The 10,836-nt window shown below is 41.0% G+C and overlaps 1 protein-coding gene across 1 annotated transcript in view; it reads right to left on the reverse strand.

Moving 5' to 3' along the window:
• Positions 1–3,762: 3,762 nt before the first annotated feature.
• The window catches only part of tatdn2 (TatD DNase domain containing 2), an 8,321-nt gene continuing 1,247 nt past the window's right edge, over positions 3,763–10,836 (reverse strand). The window contains exons 2-7 of the mRNA XM_015389409.1: positions 9,369–9,632; positions 8,901–9,284; positions 6,129–6,932; positions 5,866–5,993; positions 5,292–5,475; positions 3,763–4,556 (exon numbers count right to left, since the gene is read on the reverse strand). Of these exons, the coding sequence (XP_015244895.1) occupies positions 4,416–4,556; positions 5,292–5,475; positions 5,866–5,993; positions 6,129–6,932; positions 8,901–9,284; positions 9,369–9,617 (1,890 nt within the window). The 5' untranslated portion in view covers positions 9,618–9,632 and the 3' untranslated portion in view covers positions 3,763–4,415. The remainder of the gene's footprint in view (positions 4,557–5,291; positions 5,476–5,865; positions 5,994–6,128; positions 6,933–8,900; positions 9,285–9,368; positions 9,633–10,836) is intronic.

A 10,836-nucleotide genomic window follows, 5' to 3' on the forward strand; every position in this document is an offset into this window, starting at 1 on the left:
TTTTAATAAACCTTTTGAACTTTCCTACTGACTGTCTCTCCTGAATACTGGGTCCCTTTCATGACAGAATATTCAAACAGTCTTGTTTGAATATTGATGAGCTACAAAACCTTAAGAAAAACAAGATCTCTTTCTCACTCTGACGCATGGATGATGGCGTATGTTGGGGTTTACAGTGAAAATCTCCATTAGCTTACAAGTAAGGCATTAACATTAAAGATTTCTATGCTTTAGGCATCACTTGGTGTGGTTTTGAACATTGCGTTTAATAAGAATCATAAATTATTTTAAAAAGTTGTCACTGTTTAAGAGAAAATTTATTCAGTGACTCAGACTCAAATAGCTGAAACAGGATCTACCTTTGAGTGCAGAATAAAATCAATAACAGCCGTTTCCTGTTCTAATAAAGGTTTAGGTTTCTGTGTGCATTTATGGTGACTGAAGACTTGGTTCGGTCTACAGCAGAGCGTCCATGTCCAGTTTTGGTAGAGGCTCCTTCCAGTTGGAGAAGCTGCTGTAGTCAGGATAATCCAGAACAGAGGAGTTACTGCCTTCAGAGAGCACAGGGAAGAAATGCTAAACCAACCCACTCAGGTGGTTATACCTGCAAAACAAGCATCCAACCAAGATGTTACAAATCGTAATCCATGAATGTATTACAGCATGTCACAAATATTCATTTTGATGTAACAGCTTAGGTTTTACTATTGGAAATGAAATTGTACTGGTGTTAGACTCACAAAGACTTGTTGCCTTTAGTCATCTCTTGGATAAGCTCTGCTTTAGGGTTAACTGTGAAGATTCTAGCCTCAGATACTCCAACCTGCTTATAGGCATAAGCATCCTGCAAAGCAATACAGATAAGCTTCAGTGCAAAGGTTCTTGTGCTAAATCTTTCAGAGAACACCTAAATGACAAAAATCAAATAATACAAAACATTTCTGCAACCAGTGTGGAGTTTAGCTTACATTAGTCCTGTTGCCGAAGGCGGCGTAGAAAGGTTGTTTGCGTGGCCTGAACAGATCCCTGATGTCACTAAGGCAGGCGATCTTAAAACCTCCGGCTTTTTCTCGGTCACCTCCCAGCAAGAGTTAGGAGAGTTATTTTTTATTTTATCATTTCAAGTGTTTTATATTTTATATAAAACCAAATGTGGCAGCTGACAGTCCTCCGTAAATATAGAGATATAATGCATTTCCAGTGCATTTTAGAGCACTTTTCAATATCCATTCATTTGTAGACACTGATTCTGGTTTAATTTAATGTCAAAATAAATTGCTCCACATCTATAGATACCAACTGTATTGACCATCCAACTGTATTGACCATCCTTCACAAAAGAAATCATCAAACTTTTTAATGACAGTTCTGACTGTGAAGACATGCTGTAGCTCCACCGGGAAATACTCCACAAGAACCCAGGTGTCAGGATGTGTAGAAGTTTGTAGCTGGACGCAAAATGCAAAGGCAGAGATGGTTTCTGCTGGGTTGAATGTTGAAGGCAGTTGTGGTATAAATCCAAAAGTAATCTGGCAGGGAACCACCAGGTGATTATCTCCCTGATTATCGGGGCCTCTTGGAAGGTGAGACTGCAACAGTAATCGCAATCTGAATGCTGGTTGAGGTTGGGGTAAAATATGCACTTTTTTGCATATTGCACTTTGCATATCTGCATACTGCACATAATGCACAATATGCACTGTTTTTGGTCCACTCTATAAAGCCTCGAACTCAAAGCTATTTCTGACATTTTGAGTTGAAAAGGCTTCCTGGGTGGGAGATGAAACATCTTCAAACTTGGAAACAAAGTCCAATGGATTGTTTTTTGACTTTTTTGGAATAACTATGACCTGGATGATTGAAAATCTTCAGTGAAATATGCACTAGTAATGAAAAAGTTTAACAAAGGGTTAAACATGACTTAAAATAGGTGTGAGTCAACACATGACCCTCAGTACATATAGCAAGAATAGTGTGTATGTGTTATTTACCCTTGGATCACACATGGAGAAATTGAAAAGGATCCCAAATGCAAACAGGAAAAGTCCCAGTTGGGCTTAACTGGAACATGAAGACCAGAGAACCAGAAGTTTATAACCATATTACCTATTGGTGTAGGAGTAAATCTACACCAATCATTATCAACAAAGAGGAGAATGATTTTAAAAATGTCAATATTTACCATATAAATCCCTGATTAAATAAAATGACATACACATATTTATGATGCCTAAGTGAATCATTTACTGTTCTGAATTATCTAAGATAATCTAAGATATTGGATCTTACCCTTTATTTACACTGACTGGTGATGTGCAGGTCTGCCTAAAATCAGATTTTTTTAGGTCACATAAAACTAGAAATCTTAACATATATTTTGACACCTATAGTATAATAATTACATTATTTATCCATCCATGTCCTGCTTATCTGCCAGGCTCATCAGGCAGGATCCACCTGAACAGGTCGCCAGTCTGTTGCAGGGCAACACAAGATATACAATCATGCACACACACTTGCATCAAATTCTAATTCAGATAAGGAAGTGCCTCATAATGAATCCTGTCAAAGCCTGGGACATATAAATCCCAAATAAAGCCAAAAACAGCCCTCTGTTCCTATCTTAAAACAGGGTTGGGATATTACATTCCCTTTAGACGGATAAAATTAACATCCTATATCCCGAGAAACCAGTTTGTTCATATAGTTTATCATTCCTGCCAGAGGATTAGGTGATGTTACTGTAGCCTTGGTGACAGGTTTGATGTATCTGGCTCTGTGGCTGCAGCACCATTACCTCTGAGGAGATAACATCAACAGACAGGACGTCATGTCACACAGAGTAATGTGTATTTACACATTTTTATTTCAACATTCAGTTTCATCCTGCCAAGAAATGACAGAAAAAGTCCTGATGAGCTTTAGATTAAATGCGTTTATGAACCAGCATGACAAAGAACTTCCATCCGTGTGCACAGCCACGTTCTGCTAAGCAAAGTAAACTATTTCAAAGAAACGCAAGCAGTAGTTTTGATATATGAAGCAAGTAAACACCCCCCCTGCCTCACTATTCCTACAGCATCACCAGTAGAAAGACCTATTCCTTACAACACTTTGTGATTCTCATTGTTAGGATATCTAACACATAACAGAAATAGGATGAATAAAATATTAAAACCAAGATGTTTAAAATGAAACATAATTTGCAAATAAATTTAAATCGACTGCATTGATCAGACATTAATGGCTTTTTGTCCTTTAAGTCGGAGGTCTTAAACAGGGGGTCTGCAACCACGGAGGTACTGCATTGGGGTTGCGAAAGTTTTTTGTTGATCAGACTTTTTTTTTAATATTACCCCGTGCAATTTTTTTCTACTAATTGAAATGTCTGTAAATACACATTAACATGAATTCAACAGACTTTAGTAAACAGATAAATTGAGGCAGATGTCTTTCAGTCATCAATGCACACCTTCAGCGACACAAGGAGCTCTTTTAAGCTGGGCACCGTTTCATTCACAACACCTGTCCCATCAACGAGGAATCTGAATCCAAATTAGGATAACGTTAATAATCCCAGTGCAAAATTACTTTCGTTACATTACTCCAGCTGTAATGGAGTGACTATAGGACCAGTTTCTGCTCTCATATCCCTGTTGTTATCCCTTTGGTATGTGCTGAAGCCTGTAGTAGACTCTGTTCTGACCTAAATCCTCTTTAAACAGGGCTTTATTAGGAACATTGATAAATGGAGAATGTATACATTTTAAAGTGTCTCTTAGCAACCCTGGAGCACAAGGAAAATGTCATACTACTACTTTAATGGCAAGCTAACCCATAAAAACATGCAACATGACTAATTGCACCCAAAATAAAAAGCACTTAGAAGCAACTGTGTGGTGGAGAGGAGGGTTTTATAAAAGCTGGCTAATGGGGCATCCATCTCTGCACGTTCTACTAAAAATATGCTTCAACACACTTTTTCATCACCAATTCAAGTAAACAGAATAAACAGTCCATGTTAAAGGTATTTAATACTTCTCCAGCTAATTAAACCAAACTACACAGAAGGTAGACAACATAAACAGACTGGAACAACTAATATTCAGCTGCATAGAAATCAATAAAAATTAAAAATATTTCTGAAATTAATTCACATAAGCAATTACCTAAAATGTAAACATTTTAATAGTTGTGTAGAGATTAATTTAAGGTTTTCATGAAAGCTTTTTAAACCTTTATTCTTTGACAAAAAATAAATTTAAAGATCATTTTTTAAAAATTTAAACCGCTTTTCTAGACGAACAAAAAAAAAAAACGAGGGGCTTCTTAAACCTAAAACAAAACACAAACACAGAACAGTGTTTTTGTTGCAAAACAGCACTGTGTGAACTGATTGTTGTCCTGGTGTAGGATTATATGCCGTACAGCAGAGAGGTGTTGTTTCGGATGGTTTTGAGCACCGTGGCCTCGTCTTCCCCCTTCAGCCAGCTCAGCTCATGCAGGGTATGGATACCCATTCCTGGGTGAGAGAACTGGCACACATCTTTGCCAACCTGTTGGCAAATAAATCAGAATAAGTATGAAATATAAGATAAATAGGGAAATAGACCATCTGCATTACAAGGCATCATAAATATTTTTCCATCACAGCAAATCATCAAAAGTGGATAACTATGATTATGTGAATATCAATATTTCATGAAGGCATCCTCCATATCAGAATCAAAAAGTTGCACATTGGTGAGGAGAGCAAGAATCTAGAAATTAAATAAATTAATTCAAATTCAACCTAAAGGATACTTTATTCCAGATTATTACATTTTCACTGATCAGATTATTTCCTGCTTTTTTTAAACGAGTCTCAAATAATTACCTTATTGGAGGTACGCTATATAAGATAGAAGGGTAATTTAACTATTTGTTTTAGGTGTAAAGACAAGGGACACATCTAAAAGTTGAGACTTCGATCCCAGACATGTCTGTTAAATTAAAAACTATAAGGAAAAAATTAGCTTATAGGGCAAACTTGAGCTAAGCGGGACAGGCTGTACCCTATTAGAAGGTGATATATGTAAGGTAACTTTGTTTACCTATTTTTTCTACTTTACATTCTTTACTTAACAGATGTGTACTTCTTTCCTTAAAACTAAAACTAAAAAATAAAAAAGGTTAAAATCTGATTTTAAAGAAATTAAACCAGTTAATGAAATATCTGAACAAAAAGAAGGGCCATTGATGACTTCTTATTGTTTCCTTTAAAATGTTTTGGATCCCCAGTTCAAACATACCTGTCTTGGTAGGAAATAGGGAGCATCCGTCTCCAGAACAATACGGTTCAGAGGGATCCGGCGAACGGCGTTCCGGGCTTCCCTGGCCTTGCTGTAGGTGATCAGTGCTGTGAAGCCCACGTACAGGTTGGGGAACTCTGTGAGGAAGGGCTCGATCACCGAGTAACTGTTTGTGAAACAGTGTCTGAAAAACACAACATTTAAGACCTAATAAGACTTAAGGCTTAGAGCTTAGGGAGAGTCGTTAAAACACTATGAACTTGCTGAGGAAATACAAAAAGATCACCACAATATTGAACAAGCTCATCGTTTCCAAATATTGTGTTTCTCTACTACTTGTCTAAAGCAAAGTTACGCAAAACAAAACGGGAAACATAATGGCCAACTTAAGTTTTTAATCTATCCTTAAAATGCTGGTCCTCCTCGGATGTATGGTGTATTATAGGAGTATAGTTAAAACAGATTCAAAAAGGTAAGAAGTGGCAGAATTTTAGAGAAAATATGCAGGAATGAAACACAGAATATAAAATTCAACGAAGAGGAACCGTCAGAGTGAAGACATGCTTTGTCCCACCTGTGAATTTTGTGATCTCTGGGCACACACTTCTTCATTATTTCCAGCAGGTCGTCATCTGCATCCCTGCAGTGGATCACCAGAGGTTTCTGCATGGTTACGGCCAAACGCAGCTGACGTTCAAACACCTTCGCACAGAGGTGTTAATCCGAATGTCAGAAAACATAGTTTATCCAATTCATTACAATCCACTGTGACTAAAAGTAAATGGACATAAAAAAATATATATTAATGTTTTTTTTCTTGGAAAATATAGAGCTTACTTGTTTTTGCCTTGAAGAGTCAGTGGAGTTTTTGTGGGAATAATCCAGGCCCATTTCACCAAATGCCACCGCTTTTGGATGCCTCATTGCCACCAGAATATTGTTTTCTTGAATATTTGAGTAACTTCTGGCAAAATGTGGATGGCAGCCAAATGCTCCCCATACCATGTCTTCAGAAAGCAAACCTTCCCACAAGGCCTCCTTCATCATGACATATGGGTTACAGAAGTTGGTGATGCAGCCTTGAAACTGGGGAGTGAAGCTGCTGCTGTAAACCTGCCTGAAGCGGCCGAACGTTCCTTTGAATCCAAGTTTTCCATAGAGCATGTCCAGATGACAATGTGTGTCGATGAAGCCAGCCTGAGAGTTACAGTCAGGGTAAGTGGTCCACAGAGGGTTAGCCCCTAAGGATAAACTTCTTTTGGAGGGGAAAACAGATGATGAGGAGGAGTGAGGGTGACGCATCGAAGTGAAGCAGTCACTTTGTCTACATGGCGCAACTGAATAAAGTGGCACATTGAGAGAGTCCGATGTACTGGTGCCAGTGGATGAGTAAAAATCCTGAGTGCTAGCTCTGAAGCGATTTAAAGGCTCCATGTTTGGTTGGTCCTGCTGCATGAATGAAACACAAACCTCCTTTATTTCTGGTAAAACGTAGGACTCCGTTCCATCTGAGGCTTCCTGCTCAGATTCGCCATCATTAACAGTAGGTGAAAAGGAGGCCGAAGACGTTGCCCCCAGAAAAGTTAGAGGAGTTTTTACAGTTAATTTACAGTTGGGGTTGGTCTCCACAAAAACAAGATCCTGAAACACAAAAAATTTAATAAATATAAAGTGCATCTCCCTTGAAGTCAGAGACACAATATTTAATGTATTTTGTTGGGACCTTATGAGGTTGACCAACACAAAGTAGTACATTACCACAGTGAGGAAAATAAGTATTTGAACACACTGTTATTTTACTTCTCTCACTTAGAAATCATGGAGGGATCTAAAATTTTCCCGCAAATAAGCATTTGAACACCTAAGAAAATCAATGTTAATATTTGGTACAATAGATTTTGTTTACAGAGGTCAAACATTTCCTGTAGTTTTTTTCACCAGGTTTGCACAGACTACAGGAAGGATTTTGGCCACTCCTCCACACAAATCTTGTCTAGATCAGTCAGGTTTCTGGGCAATTGTTGAGAAACACAGCGTTGACGTCCCTCCAAAGAGTCTCTATTGGTTTTAGGTTTGGAGACTGGCTAGGCCTCGCCAGAACCTTGATATGCTTCTTCCAGAGCCACTCTTTGGTTATCCTGGCTGTGTGCTTTAGGTCATTGTCATGTTGGAAGACCCAGCCTCGACCCATCTTAAACTGAGGGAAGGTCTCTCCCCGTCATGCTCTGCCCGCCTGAGAGGCCTCCTCCTCGGGGGAGGGTGCTGGGGAAGCCCCCTTGACCTCCAGGACTCTGGTTCTGTGGTAAAAAGGCACATTTCCTCCAGGGTCCCAGGTTATTCATCCACAAAGCACACCCCCTGAGCCCGCCTGCAAAAGACCTCCCTCCCTGCAGCTTGTGGAATACTGGTTCCAGGGGGGTCTCTCCCACTCATGCTCTGCCCGCCTGAGAGGCCTCCTCCTCGGACAGGCTGCTGGGGAAGCCCCCTTGACCTCCAGGAATCATGTTCTGTGTTAAATAGGCACATTTCCTCCATGCTCCGAGGTTATTTACCCACAGAGCACACCCCTGAGCCCGCCTGCAAAAGCGGTGGGACTTAGAAAAATTTCAGAGCCAGACCCATGGTACAGCGGTGGGATTTAGAAAAATTCTTGATATCTGGACGGCTCCATGGGCCTTGGGGCCCACAGAACCGTCCCTGGACGGCCCGGCAGAGGCTCTGCCCGGCCTGACCGACACCCCTAGGCCCTCTGTCGGCCTGGAGCTCAGGACTCTGTCCTTTTGCACGCCTTTCGGACCCCTGGTACGGCAGGCTCCAAGCAGGGAGGGAGGGAGGCCCCGGAGGTCGGCCAACAAAAACTTGGATCGGGGGCTGACTTTCAGTAGATCGCAGCGATGGAGCTGCTCTGCTACGTACGAAACCCTGACCCAGAATCAGGTCGTCTGCAAGTCATTTAGCACCACGTTCTCCACAAACATGCGATGCGAGATCGGGGAGGGGGTGACCATCGTCCGGCCACACCCCAGCCCAGTCTCGAGCGGCTCTCCTCACCGGCCCGGAGCCGGATATCAGAGACCAACATTGCAACAACACATTATCAGTAGGGTAAAACTAACCTGTCTCACGACTGTCTAAACCCAGCTCACGTTCCCTATTAGTGGGTGAACAATCCAACGCTTGGTGAATTCTGTTTCACAATGATAGGAAGAGCCGACATCGAAGGATCAAAAAGCGACGTCGCTATGAACGCTTGGCCGCCACAAGCCAGTTATCCCTGTGGTAATGACATGCATTACTTTTGGTCCCTCTAGGCTTAAAAAGAAAGGTTCTTTATTTATCCTCCTTGAGCTGTACATCTCTTAATTTCTCTTTTTCTGTGTATCTCTCGTTTTATCCTTTTCTTGAACTCTTTGGCAGACATCCGTCCACTTTTTGTCAAGTTTTGCCCTTTAAACAGATGCAGGCTGGGGATGAAACTCAGATAGGGAAAACACTGTATTCAAACTCAGTGGAGCAAAAGATTAGATATTTATAAAATTTAACAGCTACTATACCACTGTATTGCTCTTAATTTATAATCTTGACAGATGAAATTTACAGCTGACTTACCCTGGTATCCGTTTTCGACTCTGAGCAGGAACTTTGTGACTGTGAGTCCTCAAACAGTGCTCCGACATCCTCATAATTGCTTGGACTGCTCAAGCAGCGGTTTCTATTCACAAAAGGCTCCGCAGTTTGCTCTTCAGCCTGTATAGGTGCAGGTACAGCGTGCAAAGGCCCACTCTCAGTCGCTAGGCTGGGGTCTTTAGTTTCGCCAAGGCTTACTTTCGTCTTGCCAATAGCGTCAATCAGTGCCATCCGGCAGATTGCCCTCGATCCCTCCTCAGGTGTCCTTTCTTTCTTTTTTAAGAGGAAAGAGTGATTTGAGGTTGGTGATACTGTTTGACTTGTTGGAGATTCTTCTTGCAGGAGCAACTCTTCTGCATCAGATCTCTGAATCAAAACAAAAAATGAATCAGGATTTTATTTTCAGTAGGACTTGAAGTGATCTTGACTTCTAAAAAAGTAATCATTTACCTCAAAAGCTTTAAAAGTTTCAAAATTTTCCCTGGACTGTTTTCTAAGCTTGGCTTTGCCTGCAGATGGCATGCTCTTACAGAACACATCTGCTTTTCTTTTAGGCGTGTCCAGACTCATTGCTCCAAGTAGCTCCGCCCCTGGAGAGTCAGTGAGGGGGTGAGCAGTTGACTCTTCGTGCATTGGTGTGTTGTAGTAAGAAACCCCTTTCAGCCACTTAAAAGACACCTTCTTCCTGTCGCTGTCCATTCCTCACTGCAAATCCTTTGGAAATAAGCAGTGAGAGTTTCAGTTTAGAAACAATATCAAATCAATTTCTAAATAAATGTAATGAATAAATATAAAAAAAACTTTTACACTGGACTTAATGCAATAAGGATTCTCTGTATCTCTTGACTATTTAACCCAGCCACTGGAACCTTGATTTCCAAATGAAATTCAACATATAATTTAATTTTAATACAAGAACTACTCCTTTTTTCCCTTAGCCAAGTTAATATGTCTGATACTTAAGTTCCGGCTCTGGAGTGGCTTGAAACAATGAATGCACCAGCTGTAGATCATGTCATATATGTAGCTGGCTCTTAAAGCACCTAGCCAAACCTTTTGATTCCCCCTTCGTAATCACCTCACTTATGCAAGCAGGCATTATCCCAGTTGCTTTTGCACCTGTTTATAGCCACAGAGTTTTCCTTCCACTCAAATTTTAACAATGCTAGAATACAGTACCCTGACCAAGCTCATTTAGAAATGCCTAGGGCTGGGTACCGAACATCAGTTCTTTTATGGTACTGACCGAAATGCTTCGGTTTTACAAAGTATCGTCTTTAGGTGCCAAGTTTCGGTTATTGGCTGTAACACTTAACGTGACTGCAATCTTCCAGGAAAAATACATAGGTGGTCACGCCTACAGCCAGGGTTCATGTGTATCTGTTTTGAACTGCTTGCGAGCGTCGTGGAACCCCTTTAAAATGCCCCCCAGGTCAAAAGTGTGGCTTCTCTTTATTAAGACTGATGCTAATAGTGCGCAATGCAATACATCGTGCACGGAAACAATTTAAGAGCAGAAAGTTGCACGGTGTTTGACTGCAAGAACAGCGGACCACAGCCGGTGCAACCATACTCCTCTCAGCAGCCCCTGGGCAGTGTAAAGCCAGAGCAGAGTGAATCATGCTGCTTTCACACCGGGCGCAGCAGGAGCAGCAAAATCGTGTCTGCTGCTTCCTTTTTGCTGCTTGTACCAGCTTCTGACACGCGGCTGAAGCAGCTGTGCTGCTCTGGCTGCACGGTTGAAAAGTGGCTCTGACGTGCGTTGGGTGGAGCTACTCTATCCTTTCTCTGCCTTGCAGCTATATTTGCTGTGATCAGTGGGAATAAAGTAGTTTTAATATGTTTTTTTAAGTGGGAAAATCCACCTGAAAACTTAATCAGTGCAGTCAGTTCATCCAGATTACCATCATGCCTGCAA

The sequence above is a fragment of the Cyprinodon variegatus genome, unplaced genomic scaffold, assembly GCF_000732505.1.
Source record: "Cyprinodon variegatus isolate N-32 unplaced genomic scaffold, C_variegatus-1.0 Scaffold457, whole genome shotgun sequence".
In the NCBI taxonomy this organism is placed as follows: Eukaryota; Metazoa; Chordata; class Actinopteri; order Cyprinodontiformes; family Cyprinodontidae; genus Cyprinodon; species Cyprinodon variegatus.